Here is a 19,892-nt window from a genome sequence, read left to right on the forward strand (position 1 = left end):
TAGGTAAGTACAGTTTAAAAACGGCGCGTCAAAGAAAATCTCAGACAAGTCGGAACTAATTTGTTATCTTTTTTTCATGAGCTTTAGGAATAGTTTTTTACGATACGTGTGGAAAAGAGGAAATTCGAAACGAGTGGCGATAAATTAAAACACGACCGCAGGGAGTGTTTTAAATCGACACGAGTTGCGAATTACCTATTCGCACGTGTATCGTACAATGTTTTACAGTACATATGGCCCTTTAAACGTTCGACATATGCACGAAAAGTGCTCTTTTACGCACTAGTGCGAGAAAGTAGTACCATATGTACTGTAAAAGTGTTTTTTAACCCACTAAAAACTACGAGTAAGCATGCCGCCCCGCCACTGGTACAGTCAGCATCAAATAGTTAGTAACGGCCAAGGCGACGCGTTGCCAAAAACACTGCCAATGATTAATACAGTATGTTTCTTTTTGTTGCCGATCATGGGAATTAATTTTTGTTTGAGAATTTATTTCTTTAGTTTTTGTTGTAATTAAAAAAATATTAACCTTAGAGGATTCCTGAGAAGTAACCCTACGTGGGATTTCGGCACGGGTCCCATAATTTTTTTTAACGGAGTGGGCGAATGCTGTTACGCACCGTCCCCCCGGCCGCGAGAAGGCCGTTGATGGGGGGGTGTGTGGGACTCGCCGCTCCTGTCCCCTCTCAACTGGCGAGAGGGGAGGGAGAACCTGGCTAGGGCCCACTAAACCCACTCCGGCGTTTCGTATCCTCTCTGCCGTTTGTGGGGGCGCCATGGGATCGAGTAACACTCTACCATGGCGCTCCCCGATTCAAATTTCACCCTGTAGTATGATCCTGAAGAATTTTATTTCATGTTTTCACACTACACCAATTGGATACATAAAAATAATATATAGGTAGAGTTAGACCAAGAAAAGTCTGCAGAGACTTTGACAGCACACGCAGTGCCAGTGTTATTTATACGTCATAATTTGATAGAAGTTTGACGTTTAAAATAACACCTGCACTGCGTGTGCTGTCAAAACCTTTGCAGACTTTTCTTGCTTTACCTATATAATTTAAAATTGATTTAGTTAAATTTAAATGACCTAATTTATTAAAGGGCATAATTTCACACCTCGTCAATAACAATGCAATGGTGCAAAAATTTCTGTGTCAACAACATTCATTCACAACCCCTAATGTAAGGGCGCTCACATAAAAGCAGTTTAAACTAGTCGACCGACTGATCCACTCGCGGATATACAACACGCCGTATTAATCCAGTGGAATACCGTTAATTTATTGGGAAAATTGTTTATTAAACATTAAATATTAGTCACGGTTCTAAATATTGGGAATAAAATGTGTTCCTGGATGCGTCATTGCTCGCTGGAGTTGTCGGGCGACGGGTCGGGGCGAAAGTCGGCTGGTCACACACAGCGGCCGCGCGGTTCCACGCCACAGTCTCATCTAAGCCACAGCTATGCGCACATCTTACCCATCATAGCCGAAAATTCCACATTCGAATTCCAGAGTTACGCGTGCCGGCCGACGCGAAAGTTCCAAATACGAATTTTTAAATTCGCGAAACTTTTTTCCTTTATCGATAAACGAACTTTTTTTACACTTGACTGTTATACATTACAGGAGGAGGCAAACGGTAAAGTTTTTAGTTGGTGTATGTAAAAGTGCATTTTGCATAATTGAGCGTTGAACTGTTTTTTTTTTCATTTATGTGCTGTATCGTATCGGTGTGCCTAAAGATTCTGTTTGTGAAGTGTTTTATTATTAAGTGCACTTTTCTATTTGGATTTTATTTGTTCCGGAATTTGGGTTGGTTGTTTTTTTTTTGTCTTTTAATTTTTTAATGTTTTTATTTATCATGTTTTGGTTTTACTGGTATTTATTATTACAAATAGCATAGGTATTTATTTTAGGCTTAATTTTTTTGGCGTGTAAGAATAACCATTTATGCGTATGTATTTATTTTTTAACAAAATTTGTAGATTATGCAAGTACAATACAAGGATTTTAAATTATAATACGGGTAGGCATAATAGTGACAGAAATAGTTTCAGATAAATATTTTGCTTTCATGTAGCGGAGCTGCTACGAGTTGAAAGCGGCTTGTAGCAATTCTATAATATAGTATTGGTAGTTGGTGCCTACATAACTGGCAGTGCTCGGAAAATAAGCGATCCGTTACTTTTGAATACTTCATGCAATCAACTCTTGCGGTTTTATGTTACATTTCATGGTAATGGTTATAAAGCTCTATTTAAGATATATTTTTCGGAGACTTAATAATTTATGTCTAATGTGTTTAGAGTAGATAAGTGCTCTCCAATTTGACACTTAAGACATTTATTTACTGTTAAAATGCATGAAGGTAAATCGTTTGCAAAATACAAAAACGAATATTATAAAAAGTCCCGAATTAAGATCATTTACGTTTTGCTGGTTGTAAATTATAATTTATAAGTACATATAAAGCAGGATGAAAACAAATTTTGTGCACATCTATTCTGATATTATTTTTTAAAGCATTTTCTCAACCATTGTTTATATTCTTAAAAAAATGTTAAATAGTTTGTATATATTTGTAAATTACAAGATTTACAAGTAACATCAGCTTGTTAGAAAGGTTTCGACTTGTATTTGTTTCCAATAAGGAAAATAATTTGTATTAATCGAGGGCTATCACAAAAGCTTAGTTTCTAAATATTGTATTGTTACACGTTTTAACCGAGGGCAAACACCATACAAAATCTTAAATTACAAGATTAAATTTAAAAGGGCAGACTCTAACCAAATTTCACCTTCCCATACAAACGCAGTTTCGTTCTCATTTTAAAACTACGTGTTGGATTGTAATGAAACTTTGCACATGAGGTATATCTAGGTCTGTAATTAGTTTATATAGCTCCAGTTTATAAAACAAACGAAATAGAGCAAAAACAAGTTTTGTTTGAAAAATTTAAATTCGCTGTATTTTTTTAACTATCTGAAGCACTAAAACTAATTACAGACCTAAGATATACCTTATCCTAGTAAGTATAAAGTTTCAAAGCAAACTAGCTACTCGTTTTAAAATGAGAGCGTAACTACGTTTGTGTGGAGAACCGAGCTTGCCCCACCCTTAATGTTAAAGTTGGCTCCATAGGAAAAAAAAACACGTTAACATATCTAATTTTCATATAACATATTTGTGAATATAGCCGGGCGACGTCATTTTAAATATAAGATATTTTCATATGAATTGAGGCAAAATAATAAAACCCTTTTTATTCCGCTCAATATACCTATCTCCTGTCGCATACTTCGAGCGGCGCGCCATATCTTTTGTTCCATTCTAATTACCGTTTTTTTTCGGCGCGGGTGTAAGTGTAACCCCCTCTAGAAATATCTACCTAACTGCCTACAGGTAGGCTAGGCCTACCTAGCACATGATTGGCGCGACAGTATCTCGCGGCGAGATGGACTACCCGTCTTTTTCTATGTATAGGTATATATGTTAATTAAAGAGGGACGGGTAGCCTATTTCGCCACGAGATACTGTCGCGCCAATCATGTGCTAGCCCGACTGGCCAAGTGCAAGTGGGACTCCTATGCTATATTAAATATTAAGAACCATCATACATGATTATTTACCACTATGTACAGCGAGCAAAACTATTAATCATGCCATCATGTCATTATTAACTGCGAAAATCACCTTTGATTTTTAGGGTTCCGTACCCAAAGGGTAAAAACGGGACCCTATTACTAAGACTCCGCTGTCCGTCTGTCCATCTGTCCGTCTGTCCGTCTGTCCGTCTGTCACCAGGCGTTATCTCATGAACCGTGATAGCTAGACAATTGAAATTTTCACAGATGATGTATTTCTGTTGCCGCTATAACAACAAATACTAAAAAGTACGGAACCCTCGGTGCGCGAGTCCTACTCGCACTTGGCCTGTTTTTATTAAATGTCTTCCCATTACGGTGCGGTTAGACGAACGGCTGGATGCGGAGGCTAGTAAAATTTAATAAAGTATAGGTAGTGAAAAAATCTCGTTAAGAGCCTTTTGGGATACAAAACCTTAAAAAGTTAGAATTTAAAAGTTAAGTTATATTTGGTTGTGTCCAACTATTAAGATAGTATGATAAAGTATTCTGAATAGAAGAATTCGTAACTCAAAATTCAAATTAAGCAATCCGCGAATGTTTCATAAATCAACTTGAAGATGGAAATCTCACATAAGTAGTATTTGATATTTTTATTTAATTATCGTTACAAAGATCAAAGCAAGAAGTAAAATATAATAAAATTCGATGTCTCACAGAACAATCCAGGATTCAAACTAATAGCTTTCGAGATTACTTACATTTAATATGTCGTCTCGAAATAAAGTTAACATACATCACTACCGAATAACAAATGTTCGTAGTTTATTTACGACAAGTATTCGCGAAAAATATATAAAAGTCAGATAGCATTGGTAGGTAAGAATTGCATCTAAAGATTCATTGCTATGGTGCTATTGAACTGAACTGCAACAACATATTTACTGTCGTAGTTTCAGCAAACTCACTTAAGGCCATATTCAGCATCGTAAATTCTGCCATCAATTTGATATCAATATCATGTGTCGCTCTTTCTCTTGAGTTGCAGTTACACGTGTGCGGTGCGACGCACTGATATGTAATATATTAGTTTCGTATTTTTACTTCTGAATCGGGTAATAGAGTAAGACAATAAGAATCTATGATCTGCATATGACTTACTACTTTTCAGCATCAGAAGGTGGGCTTTGTCACTTCGTATCAGATTTTATTTCAGTTGTTTGTAAAAGTTTCAAATTCGCTATTATTTAAGTTATTCGGCATAAAGTTTCTGTAGCGGAGTAACGTTCTTTGAAATGGTTTTCTGATAGTGCTACGCCGCGTTGTAGCCGGCAATTACTACCTACTGAAATGTTCACATTTATTGAGATATCAACTCAGTGAGATATCGATGTATCTACTTATAAGTGCAGTTACGTATTTCTGTTTTCTATGTAGATAATAATGTAATAATAATAAAAAGTCTGATGATAATAATAAGATACATTTTGGAGTTAAATAGATATAACTCTGTATGTTAGATTGTTGCAGATGCTTTTGGCTTGTTGTTCTATACAAATATTTATTCTACTTATACTTTTTTAACAAACGTAACTTTGACTGATGATAAGCTTTAAAACAACGGATCATAAGAGAAGTTTGATGTAGAGTTTTTATAAATGCCATTAAGGTAAATTAGAATCCCATGCAATCATATGTATACACCGTGGGCCCATATAATCCGACGTTTTAACCACCCATTCCCAAGGTCATAAGGAGCAAAAAAAAATTATATGACGGTCAAATTCGGCAAAAAATGTTTTGTATTTATGTATCGGTGTAGTTTCATATCTTTATAAGTGGTTATACCTACATAGAAATGATTATATGTAACATTTTCATGTTTTGTTAATAAAATAGCTCACGATTTTATTCCTTGTTATTTTAGGTCTTTATGTAAATTATATCAAAACAGAATTATATATATATATATATATATATAATTTTATCCTCTAAGAAGAAATTAAATTATTTTCTATGAAATCTTCTGTCTTCTAACAGATTAATTATTTTAAATATGTGATCCATTGATCACTGTATTTCACCAAGTACGAATTTACTTCATTCATATGTAACGTATAATTGCTTAGGTATTGCCGATACTCATTTAAGATGCGAAATCAATGATAACAGGCAGTGGGTGCGTCTCATTGCATAGTTATGTAAAAGGAAATTTAATCAAAATTACAAATCCATGTTGCACCACCCAGTCAGGTAAAACCAGATTATTCCGAGAGACATTCCAAACAGTAGACTGAAGTACGGGAAAAATCGAAGCGAGTACGAAAACAGTGTGAAGATAGTTTTCAATAACTTCAAGTACAGTTTTGAAGCTACAACGTGGAGGTTGTGCATTTGTAAACCCGAGTTTCTGGAATAAGGCGTCGGTTTCATTTATTAAATGAAACAATATTCTTTCTTAGACACTCTTAAAATAATATTGTCTTCGGTTACCGCTACAGTTACTCATGAAATAAAACTATGAAAACGGATTATATCGCGTATATTCAATATAATCCGTTTTCATAGTTTTATTTCACTCTTAAAATAGTTATTTGTTTTACAAGAGGACAAAGTTGTTGATTAATTCCTCATGCTGATCTTGGGTATCAACCTAAGCAAGCGAAATATTACGAAATTGAACCACAAGCGTTGCAAGAGTTTCATAGCACGACGGTTAAACAAACTTTGCTACCGAGTGAAACACAAAATTTGTCACCACATCAAAGTGTGAAAATGCTAACTGTAAAACATTACAAATCAAATTCAAATGAACGCTATTGAATATTTATTCAAACCCTTCACTTAAAATACCAGCCAACAAATTACTTTGCCAATCTTGTGGATAAAATGCAAATATCTCATAAATTTTTGAAGAAAAAAGAGAGCCTTTACGAGTTGCTGTGATGGACAGAAAATTAATATCTGCAAGGCACTTTCACTTTTGCAAGTAAAGTATATATATATAACAGTAAATATTACCGCACAAACACCATTCGGTATGCTAGATTCAACGTCTAAAGGAAGATACCAGGCTACACCACTAACAGGATACACAATTACACATTGTATTTACTTGCAAAAGTGAAAGTGCCTTGCAGATATTAATTTTATTTCCACCACAGATATTATATATTTTGTATCTTCAAAAGTTTTGTAGAAGAGAGGGTAGAAGTGCGAAATTAATATTAGATTCATGGGCCTCAATCCTAGAGCTCTTTCGTGCTAATAAATTTATCAGAACTAATTAAATTTGTGAATGGAAAATCATTTGATATTGACCTACACAAGCATTTGAGACATCGCGAGGAAACCTATTTAAACCTGTAACAAACTTAACTTGGCTACCGTAAAAGTCAGAGTTTTTAAATATACACGGCTACTAGCAATTTGTATTATACGTGTACTACGGTACGAGTATGTAGTTAGTTGGTACAAGAAAATTCGTTCGTTCGTTTCGTATTAAAATTACGGAATTTTAATACGAAAGTCAACATTTTACAAAGTTTTTTACTAACAGCAAAGATAGATATAACTCCGTAATAGATGGATACAGTCTAAGGAAAAAACGTGCCTCGAAAATCAAGAAAATTTGATTCTCGTTCAGAGGGCGCTACTAGTTTTGGCCAACTGTCGTATAGATGGCGTTGATGGTTTCGTTTGTTATTTAACAATTTTAACGCATATCAGTGACAGAACATGGGTCAAAATCATAAAAATAATTAATGCAAATAAAAAAATCATTTATCTATATTTAAATACATTTTATCGTATTTTTTATAAAAATCTTCATTTTTAGTTTTAAAGTGTGTCGACAGATGGCAGTGAATTTACTGGGGTTACAAAATTTACTATGACAGTACCGCTCTAGTATAAGTTGCTAACAGGTAACTATATTTTCCTTGTAAGTATTAAATGAACATTTTTCCTAAACCGAGGAGTAAACAATGATACAAGTTAAAGTTATTTTTATCGGTATTTGTTCGGATTCTCCAAAAAGTTTCCATTCACGTCAGACTCGGTGCACCATCTATTTTCGATACGTACGTTAGCTTAATTGTCCGAGAGAGCAAAATCTTTGTTCGCCGTGTTTTCGCGAACAGTTACGGAAAGAGTACGGAAACATCAAAATACTAGCGAACGTAGCTAGCACATCGCAAACATACATCTGCGGTTTTACACAGCGCCACTACCTTTTACTATTTGAAACTTAGTACGCGACGATGCTTGTTCAATATTTCACCATCGGCATAAACAACTTTGTGGCGGAATGCGCAGTAAACTTCCAAAGTTGTTCCTAGTTTTTGAAATAAAACGTCAAAAGGAATGATATACGTATTTTGATATTTTTAGCTTGGGAGAACCGAATAGGAAACGATGGAATTATATTGGCGGTCCATTATCGGTTTAGGGGATCTTGGGCTATGGCGGTGATATCGTTTAAATGTCTGTCCGCATCTGTCGCTTATAGGAAATGAGCATAAGCGAATTATAAATTATTAAAAACAGCCATGACAATTGTTTATAAGATTTATGAGAAACGTTAGGCATTAGCCATAAATATTGCCCGACTCATTATTTCCAGCTGTTAATTTACAAAAATACGTCTAACCTAACCGCAAGTGGCAAGAAAACATAATAATTGTAAGTTAGGTATTTCAAGTCAACGATTTAATTTACATAGATATCGGTATTTCTAGATGCTATATAATGATCCTACATTGAACTACATTTTAAGAATTTAATTCAGTAGGTACAATACCACAAAAACCAAACAATACGAGTAGGTACCTACAACAGTACAATGAAGTTGGTCATAACAATAAATGTACGGTATACATACTCGTATGCAGAGGTGCCACAGATTAATAAATAGTTACCACGAGGTGCTAAGTTAATAAATATTAAGTAAGTTGGTAATTAGTTTTAGTGCGCATTTATTATTTTACTTACACTTATATCCAGAATTAGAAAGAGTACTATAGGTAGTAAATAGTACTACACGGCAATCTTATAAAATGCGTGCCCACAATCGACAGTTTACCCTCTAATTCTTTGTACGTGCTAATGATAAGCCATATTATATGTAAATTAATTATGAGAAAAAGTTTCTAATAAAATGATCCATTACTTCGTCTTTGTTTAACGTTACTCTGCCATTTTACATCATTTCAGCTCTGAATGGAATCTAAGGCTTTCAAACCGGGTTCATTCACGAAAATCATAATGCTCTTTGTGTCTTATCTTAACTTTGCAGAGCCTTTTAAGAGCATTAGTAAGAATGGCTGCAACGAGGGAGATGCTCGCAACTATTCCACACTTACCCTAAAGATAACAATAAGATACTGCCTTCTTAAGATGAATAGACGAATTCGTATATTGTCATTGTAGAAACGGTACCTTTACCCCCAATACCTTCGCTAATTGGTTTAGTAACTTTTTGCCCAAACGATAGTGTCTATATAGATAGGTATAAATATTATAAGTAGTAGTAGACCGTGGGCTGAGCACGGTAGCATTTTTATCGCCTGTCACTATGCCTGTCACGTTCTAACAAGTATGTAAGTGCGAAAGTGACAGGCATAGTGACAGGTGATAAAAATGCAACCATGCTGACACCGCTGCACCCTAAACGGCTTGATAAAAATAATACTTACTCTAGTACGGTCAGTAGTACCTAAATAGGTACTTTTGTTTAAAAATATTATAATACTTATCTTAATGAGATTGGGTTGTTTTATGACAGTCTTTATGGCCACATTCGGTAGCATACTTACATTTTGCTTTGTAACTGGACATAATTATGCCTTAATCATGAAATAAAAGCTTGTAAAAACTTAGAAATCGTAGTCGTTATCGACAATTTCCTTCTCCAATACTTAATCTAATAATGAATCTCTGGAAGCTAAATGGGAGGGATATATGCTGTATCGGATTGTTTTGCGTTTTGAAATTATTGTTTGCGATTAGCATATAGGTGGAATAGTATCTGTTTCCGATCCCTTATTTTACATATAAAAATAAAAACATAATAAAAATGTTCTGTACGGTGATCATTGTTCCCGTTTGGTTATATCGTTTCCTGATATTTAGCATAATACATTTTTGATATATATTAGTGGCACGACTTGTTTGTGACAGTGGTGTAGATAATGTTTAAAGTTGCACATATCTGAGTTATTAGTTATTTTTAACGTTTAATAAAATCTAATTTGGGAAGCCATATATAGTACCCGGATTTACTGTATTACGAATAATTGTATACGTATTTTATTTGCAAATAGCACTTATCTAAAAGGTGAATTATTTTAACTTACCGTAGTGTAAGTGGTTGCTGAAGTGATTTATACTTAAATTAAGATGTGGTTTCATTTGAAGCGGTTATGTAGCAAACAAGTTTAAATACTAATCATAAATAATATTAGGCGTGTTTGTTTAGGTTTATAAAAAGAACCGGTTACTAATTCGTAGCATGTTCGTAAACACTTTATTTTGAGCAAGTGACGTTAAAATATAATGAAAAAGCAATTTTACGTGTAGAAAATACCATATATTATTAAATTAAATACAAAAATACTTTACTTTAAAAGTAAAAAATGTGATATATAAGTTGTTTCGATATATATTATTGTTATTTTTCACGTTACGTACATCCAACGGAAACAATGACAACGACCTTACGCTAGCAGTTAACTCCTGCAGTCGAATATAGGTTGTTCTCGCTTCAAATTTAGCTCCAGCCTTAACTCGCTGTACAGGAAAAAATATTTTATTTGGAAAAATCTCGAGGAGCACTCGTCTAATTATACATATTTGTTATGAAATAGAGATGCCAAATATTATGTGCGTAAATAACGTAGGTATGTTTTGATTCATTTTGGTACATTTTTTGCACTTTTCCTTATTAAAATTATTAGATATTTTCTGTAATTATCTGATGGTTGAGACAGCGATCTGACACTAACAGCGCGATTCGGGAAATTGAATTAGAGATTCACTAGATATGAAATAGTAAAGATATGTGACGTCCCACGGGTAAGGTACCTTATGGCGGTTGGAGCTTACGCTATTATTAACGCCGCGCCAATTAATATGAATGGCGCTATGCGACGTAAGCGCCAGCCGCCATAAGGCACGAAATGTCACATATCTTTACTATTTCATATCTAGTGAATCTCTAATTCATTTCTAGAATCGCGCTGTAAGTCCGCCTTTTGCACTTTTTTTAGTAAACAAAAATATATGAATACATAATGTATGAATATGTAGTTTAGAGTTTAGTCTACAAATGTTGCTCGCATTTAAAGCCCAAACTGGGCGACTTCGGTTAGAAAGTGAACATAACAATACGGTTGCAAAAACATAAAATGCGTAGGTACAGTCAAGTGTAAAAATATGGGCCCGCAAATCATACTCAAAAATATGTCCCGTAGCTCTTATGTCAGCGAATTAAGAACTATTGGACATATTTTTGAGTAAGTTGTCTACACCCATATTTTTACACTTGACTTGACTGACAAACAAGTAACTAAATTGGGGCTTAATTTCACAATTTCATTGATTCCGTTGAGAAAAATGTTTTTGTACAATTTATACGGGGTACCTTCTGTTAAGAACCTATTTTCTTTAAAGTAGGGAGTGTAGTAGTTAAATATATAGATCCCTATCTACCAAGCTGGCAATTTGTATCACCGAGATATGTAACTAAATAATACGTAAGTAGGGTAAGCTGGTCTAGGAGTACACACTTAAAGTTTTCTAAAAAATTTAAAATGATAAGTAGGTAATTAACTTTGCTATTATTTCATCTATAATTTAATCAGCTTATATAAAATAATATAAAAAGTAGCAAAACTATGATACTTTTCTAAAAATAATAACAATTAACAAAAATGGTACTTGCGTACTCTTACAAGCCCTATTGGGTAAGAGTATGCGTGAACGCCGATAAGAGTACTCGGATCAATTTTCTTTGACCCTCATAGCTTTTACAAGCGCTATGTCCTTTGAAGAGGAGCTGTGGAGACAATTTTTGGTTGTTTGCTGCAACGTGCTTCTATGCAGACCTACTCAAAATTATGAAATAAAGTGTCTCAGGTAGCGGTAGAGGGACTACATCTCTAAGCGGTACATAAGATTATTCAACGTTTGGAATTTGGACACAAGCAGATGATGTACGCGCTCCATCTCTCAACAATTTCATTAATCAGATATTAAATAGTGCGTTGTTCTCACCGTCTGTCTATATTTTGTGGTACAAAAGTCAGCACCAGCAGCTGGCTGGAAAATTTTAAATTCAATTAACTCACCAGATACTGTATTGTCGCTTGTCGGTCGATTGGTCACCATTAGCTGATTTAGCAGTATCCTTCATTTTTACAACATAATTACATGCCTGTCTCAAAAATACTTCCAAGATGCTAAAAATAATAATTATTTTAAGAAAAAATCTTTCTAACTAACATAAATTCTGTATTTTCATTGCATTTCGATATTTTTACCGCAAAGCACTTCTAACTTACGTTCACTTCAAAATACGACATCCCCGTATCCCAAACAGCTTCGTAGCTTTTGGTGTAGCGTACTCTTATCGGATGCGTGCTCTTAGACCAGCTTACATATTAGTTTCCTCAAAAACGATAGGTATTTATTGAACCTTTGTTCAGGCCTAGGTAGTAGTAGGCACGTGACGTGTGGCTCGGACCCACTTTCTCGGACTAGGGACTAGGACAATCTATTGTCGGCGTGTTACACTAGAGCAACATGAATTGCTTGACATTTCCGCGCATGTTTGACATAATAAATACATACCTTAATTACATTAATCTATTTTTTTAAACCAATAGTTAAATTGTACGGAGAAACACGTGTAACGCACGAAGGCACCTAGCGTCAAAACCAGAACTCTACTTACTTACGAGTAGAGACTAGATACCTACATAACATCTCAAATGTACCATCATACCACGACTTTAAAATTGCGAACAAAATGTCCCCAAAGAGTAAAAAAAGACCACCCACATGACAATATCACTTAACCAATTGAATTGTTACCGTTTAAGACATTTAAATGGAAACTGCTTTAACCGTTACTCAATATCTAAATGTGGAGGCTATAAAAGTAGCCATTAAAACATAAATGTAGTTGGCATTTTAACGAAAAAAGGTAAATATTGGTGTAGTATGAAGTGAAGAATCTGTTCGTGTTACCTAGATGATTGAATGAACATATACTAATCTATGACGATTATTGCGGATAATTAGATGTGGTGTTTAAAAATGCACTTAAAAATATTAAGGTTGCAATTATAGATGGTCTTTCACCTAATGCGGGTACTAAATCATAGTAGCTATATGGGGATTTCAGGCAAACGACATTGTTCGATGCGGCAAATGACCATCGCAGGCACAATCATAAATTTACTTATGTGCAGCCATAATCAATATTAATTGACTTGTTTGCCACTTTGTGATTAATTCATGATTGCGGTCCGTTTTACGAATTTTATTACACTTGTCTTTCCCGCTAAACCAGTAAAACACACACAAAATTTATTTTTAGTTAAAGAAAACTATCACGTATCACTTATATTTCTTCGTAACGTGCGTTTCACTATCTTTACTTAATCTTTACTATTCTAGCGCCTATCGATATGTAGATATCCATGTGACAATGATTAAGCATTAAGTAATTTGTCATAGTTTTCAGTAGTTAATGTTCAAACATCATAAAACAAAACCTGTAAAGAATCGAACGATCCGTGTTCTCGCATAACCATTAACTAAACTAGTTCTCAAATTTTCACCTATTGTAACCCATCAGCGATTGCGGGACAGAAAGCTAGTAAAATATAAATGAGTGGAGAGTTTTTCATTGCATATGAATATGCAGGGGCGTTATTGCAATCGTTCACCGAGCGTAAGCGAGGAAAACATTCGTTGAACCAGTTTAAATGAATCTCCGTTAACGTAAAATTTTACAGACATTGAGGTCACAATATCGATTGGTCGCCTGAGCGATCGACTCAGTAAACAATCGGAATAAAAGGCCAGACCGCTACGCCGTCTAATCGTTCGGCAAACAGCCACGGTTGCATTCTACGTGTGGTCTTGTACCACAAGTGTGAATAATACAAGGAAGTAGAGAGTGTGGAAGTGAAGCCGGTGTCCACTGCGTAGGGTAGTTTAAAAAAAAAAATAAGTCACGTTTACGGTTACGTTACGGGTAGATTGCAGAGCGATTTAATCGTTCATAAATGTCTTCACTGTCTGAGCAAATATTTTAGCACAGTAGTATTATTTGAGTATTATTTATTAGAGTAAAAAGAGTGCAAAAATGAAATTGGTATGATATACCTACGCTACGGATTAACGACAAACATAACTTAAATACAAGAGTTCCAGCTTTGCCATTTCCATTAGTCGTCTCCACTTCCTACAAGATAGAATAAAACCGCTTCATGCCTACCGTACAGTTATTACGTTTTCTTTGCTGTCGTTTTCTTTTTTAATAAGGAACGTTTGTATTGTACCTATTGTATATTAAAAATGCGTAAGTAATTCAACATTGTCCTTACGCTCGCGACTTCCTTCCTGCGTTGCTGCATCCAGCGGCGCGCGCGCATTGTACGAGTCAACTTTAAACCAAAAGTACCTGAGATCCGCACTCAGGACCTTCACCTTTATTTATGCACACTCCAACAGAATCACCCTTTGGGACGCCCGACTCATGGAAGCAAGAAAGCATTCAAAATGATTTATTGTAAATGGTTTCTACTTTGTTGGCTAAAATAATAAGAACCGCGTCTGCATTGCTGTTCTAAATTCGATATTTTATTGTTATTTTGTCCTTTGCTTGAGGCCGATATGGTCAGGTTAAGATTTAATTTGCAACCCCATTATAATGTCGGCAGCGATGTGAGTCAGCATTATATTCTCTTGAATTCTCTCTGTGCCATATGAATAACTCGGAATGCTGCAGTTTAGTTACATGAACAGCTTAAAATTAAAAACTAAGAACATAGCCTGGTAACAATACCCATTACAATAATCTTTGTTGATTTTTAAGGCATCTTGAAAATTGCGTATTGCTATATCAATATGCATCATTGCTATATCAAGTAGAGATATCTATTTTAAAATGTACACTGTACATACAGTCAGCTACATAAATACTCTTGCCTTTACAAATATAAATCTCTCGATTTCTGTTAGCCGTGCAATAACGATGGAATGTCTTCCTCAAGGTCTGCCTCAACGTCTATCTGCATGAGTTTAAACAATAATATATAATTAGTTTTTGGTAGCTTCCATGACAATGGCCTGATAATTGGTGCGTACACCGCAGTCGTAAAAGTGGAAGGAGACCATCGCCCCGCTGAATGAGATATCCGAGGCCAAATAAAAACGGTGAAAGCACAGTAGGACTTGCGGGTGGCTTTGTCCAATTCACAATGGCAAGTCTCTGATGCGATTGACGCTTCAACTTCGGAGGTGTTACCAGAATTAGTGGCCCATTATTGCTTTACAGGGCCCATAGTAAAGCAGAAAGCAGATAACAATAATTAGCTTGGACGCAGCAAAAACTGACATAAATCCCGCATAATAAGTTCTCTACTGCAAAAAAATCTCGCCCGAGCTTACCTGGACTGCAGTTTTTTGCATGAAGTAGAATGAACGTGGACCGACATAATAAACACCTCAATTCCTGGCAGAGGCATTGTTTAATGACTTCTCTGTTGTGATATTGCACAATCCTCGGCCGACTTTTGTTTTTTTTGATTGGAGGTTGCGAGGGGAGTAAAACCTTTTTTGTATGTCTTAGTAGCGTATAAACAAAAGGGACACAGGTTTCTGTAGAGGTGTGATTTATTTACGACTACGTTTAGAGCCCCGTGTGCCCGAGTTTGGGTGGTTTCGTCGCGCAAACTCCCAGAACAAAATAAAAACATGAAATCGTCTTGCGTAATCGTGATTTTCTTTTGTTGCAGGAACAATATGGACATCGACCACTCGACCAGCCCCGGGTCGAGCGCTGTTAATTAGGCTTCTTTAAATAAAACCGGTATTTTTTAAACCGTCATAAATACAAAGATGCTGGGGTGTGCTCTGAGAAGAGTTCCCTCCGTGTCTGCCGCCTGCCCGAAGACCATCAACTTCAGCACGGCTGACGACAGCCGTTGCTTAGACAAGTAGATGACTGAACGAATAAACTTTAACAAGCAACAGTTTTGGCCTTAACAAATTAAATTCGATCGCAATCCGAAACAGAACTAGTCACAAAAAAATAAAGATCAGTAGCAAATTAAGTTACCATAGTTATTGGGGGTAGTCGTGTGCGCTTGGGCGGGTGCTGGGTAGGTACCACTGCGGTGGTATGCTTTATATTGCATCTTGTGTCGACTGTGCGCTCACTGGTCGCTACGTCACGTGGCTTCCCGGCGCGCGACTTCAGTGCTGGATGCTACTAACTGTATACACGTAAGTACTTTTACATTTCTTGCTAGTTTTATTAGAGGAATCATTTGAAGCATCGTCACAAAGGAGAGAACGGCACCCATAGTTTATTTGTCATGAGAAAAAATATAAACTTCTAATGCCTACCAATAGTATAAATTTATGTGAAAACGTATTGACATTTGGAGATGGCAGCTGTTACCACGACTTTCGTATAGTATATTTACTAAAATCTATTACCATTATTACATTTGTGCAGAGTAGGTATTTACCATGAAGAACCTTAATTACCAAACGCTTAGATATTAATGTGATTCGTACATAAGAGTTAAACTAGGTATTTATGGCGTTTACGATCGTAGAGTTTGCATATATAACTAGTTGGCATTTACTCGTAAATTTGCTAATATTTCTAAAATCAACATACAATATTGTATACTACACATAAAACGTGGATATTCATTAGCATTATTTGACTACCTACTGTAAAGTACCCATAATTTTTCATCGAAGGCCACAATAGTAAAATTACTATGTACATATCTGTAAGATATTACTGTCAAGTATTCTAGGTAATGTGTTGCTGAATCGTTAAAGTAATGGTAAATGTTTTAATTCTGTAGACTGTTAATCGTAATAGATTGTCTGCAAATAAAATATTACCTATAATAGTTATAATGCTATTAAAACAAATTACTTCAATAATTTATTCAGGTTTATATAAGTTTGTAATTTAATAACGTGTTGACAGTTCAAACGGTTTATATCTTAATAAATAAATAATTATCATAGGACATTCTTACACAGATTAACTAATGACTAAGTCCCACGGTAAGCCCAAGGAGGATTGTGTTATGGGTACATACAACGATATGTATAATATATACATATGTACTTAAATACATAGAAAATGACTCAGGAACAAATATCTGTGCTCATCACAAAAATAAATGCCCTTACCGGGATCCGAACTCAGGACCATCGGCTTCAGAAGCAGGGTCACTGGGTAGTGACACTGCTTCTGAAGCCGATGGTCCTGGGTATTAAGAACGGTCTGGCCTAGTGGGTACTAGGCCAGACCGTTCTTAATACCTAAGAAAACTAAATAGTTATTTCATTATTACGTAAAACGTAGAATGTGACTTTTTTAGATTAGTAGGTATAATATTTATTATACATCTCCCCATTTCAGGAGTAGGTACCTATGTAAGATTATTTACAGTTACCGTATTAGGGGTGCTTACTTCATTTTAAATTGAATTGTTTAATGACTGAGCAATTAAGTTTGCACAGATGTTTCCCAGTGCGAAGTTGGAAATTTGATTCAAATCAAAATTTTAAGGAGGCTAGAACTAATGTATGCAAATAAATTCCCATCTACATAACAATAGCATATATGTGACGGATTTCGTGTGTCGTGGCTAAGATGTGTTAGGCTCAATATGTAAAAAGATTTTATTATAACAAAATATTATTATAGTTACTGACACTTTATTACTTCATAGTTATTACAATTGTCATTATCAAAAATGTAAAATTATAAAAAAAAACAGAAATGACCAACAACAAGAACACGACGCTAAGTGCAGGATAGAGGTAGACGGGTTGGGTAGAGTAGCATCGTCATTGAAACCGAAGAAATACTTATATATTTTATACAATTATAAGTTCACGTTTGTTTGATCGGTCAGTGACTTCGGCAATTGTTCGGTATTTGTTTCCTTCAACCTTATATAACTTTGAAGGAAACTTTAACGGCAAATTAACAACAATGTCATTTAACCATAGGACAGACAGTTTTGTTGGTTGCCAACAAAAAAATATCACAGCTGTAGTTAAATATATATAGCTTTAAGCTCTGTTTTCTTCCGTATTATACGGTTAAATATGGATAGAGTAGTATTTTGTATAGAGACGGCTTCTATAATGAAGGCACCGCTATCCTAAGGAACCAGAGCTTTACGTATTACGTAATACCTACCCACATTGAGTAAAAATTTGACGTTTCTGTAAAAATTTTGCTAGTGAGGTTGTGAACATACGGAAATTCTTATAAGATTTATTTTATGAGCACACAAATGATGGAACAAAGTGACTAATTGGCATATTCTGTCTGTGTTTCTTCTACCCAGTGACAATCGGCTTGTTAATTTTCCCACATAACATTCTGCTAAGCGTATTCTACTATTATACACATTGCCGCGAGCGTTTGTCAAACATGTGCAAATATTTCTCGAGCTATTACCAAATCACAATAGATGCTTATGAAATTAACCGGTTACGATAAGCAATATGACAACAAAATATAGAAAAGGTAGAGAACAAAAATGTCTGATGTTTTTATTGCTGGCCTTGAGTTTCATAAGGTCGGATGTGAAAATATAAACTTATTATAAACGCCAAAACAAAATCGTCAATTATGTTTTCCAATATTTCGTAAGCCCATAACTGCCTTAGATTGACCATATTTTTTACTTTTACTTCAATTTTAACTTAAAAATCGCCTTTCCAGGTATGAAGGTAGCTATATTGTTTTGGCGTCCATAAATATCGATGTAGGTCATTGATCTTCAAAGCAGCGAAAAAATCACTAAATATTTTTGCCTAAGCAAGTCTCTAGGTCACGCAGAAGACAATAATGGGCGAGTGGGAGGCGCATTGTTTGGACACCGCTAGTAGAGCGGCCAATGTAACCGCTTACGAATAATGAATAAAATATCTGCATGGGAGACCGAGCTTTGCTCGAAAAACATACAAATCTCAAAAATGCGCGTTTTTCCACAGATAAGACGTAACTGGATCGATTTTTCGTCCCCGAAAACCCCCATATAGCAAATTTCATCGAAATCGTTAGAGCCGTTTCTGAGATCCCCGAAATACATAAGTATACAAGAAATGCTCGTTTAAAGGATGACTCACGCTAGACCGGGCCGGGCCCGTGCCTAGACAGACGTCCGACATGTTATTTTCTATGATTGCTGATCGGTGATCACGTGGTGCTTTCCATAGAAAACGAACTTCCGGAAGCTCCGGCCCGGCCCCGGCCCGGTCTAGTGAGTCAACCTTAAAGGTATGACATAAAATATTTTTCGCAGTCGTGATTTAAAATGTCCAGATTATTTTTGTACTAAAGTATTAATAGGAATTAAATTATTCGCTAATTTTTTTCGGGAATATTTTGACAAAAAGTATGTAAGAACATAATTATGAAATTTTCTGCATTTTTAGGGTTCCGTACCCAAAGGGTAAAAACGGGACCCTATTACTAAGACTCCTCTGTCTGTTTGTCTGTCACCAGGCTGTATCTCATGAACCGTGATAGCTAGACAGTTGAAATTTTCACAGATGATGTGTTTTTGTTGCCGCTATAACAACAAATACTAAAAACAGAATAAAATAAATATTTAAGTGTTAATAGTTTAATGTTAAGGAACCCTTCATGTGCGAGTCCGACTCAAATGGCCGGTTTTATTCGTCTTAATGATTACCGTATGATTGGATATTTATATGTATTTGTTTTTTATTAGAGTGAAAGGGATTAAGTAACTATGTAGTTCTGTTTCCTAATACATATCTATCTTTGCTAATACTTATTGTACGTATATGTGGCATTTTGTATAAAAAGGGACCTTATTGTCGATGGCGCTTACGCCATTATTAACGATGCTCCGATATAAATACAATGCCGCGCGACGCTGTGCGGCGTAAGCGCCATCGACAGTAAGGTCCCTTTTCATAGAAAACGCCCCATATTGTTTTTAATTATTATATTTTTATGTACTTTTCGTCATTTATGAAATA

At 35.3% G+C, this 19,892-nt stretch overlaps 1 protein-coding gene across 2 annotated transcripts in view; it reads left to right on the plus strand.

Annotated features, from left to right (window-relative positions):
• Positions 1–1,328: 1,328 nt before the first annotated feature.
• Positions 1,329–19,892, plus strand: part of LOC134744666 (uncharacterized) — a 118,391-nt gene continuing 99,827 nt past the window's right edge. The window contains exons 1-2 of one of the 2 annotated variants that reach the window (XM_063678569.1): positions 1,329–1,823; positions 15,626–16,115. In XM_063678569.1, coding sequence (XP_063534639.1) covers positions 16,012–16,115 — 104 coding nt within the window. In that variant the 5' untranslated portion in view covers positions 1,329–1,823; positions 15,626–16,011. The remainder of the gene's footprint in view (positions 1,824–15,625; positions 16,116–19,892) is intronic. The other variant, XM_063678570.1, reaches the window with a different exon arrangement.

The sequence above is a fragment of the Cydia strobilella genome, chromosome 10 (assembly GCF_947568885.1).
Source record: "Cydia strobilella chromosome 10, ilCydStro3.1, whole genome shotgun sequence".
In the NCBI taxonomy this organism is placed as follows: domain Eukaryota; kingdom Metazoa; phylum Arthropoda; class Insecta; order Lepidoptera; family Tortricidae; genus Cydia; species Cydia strobilella.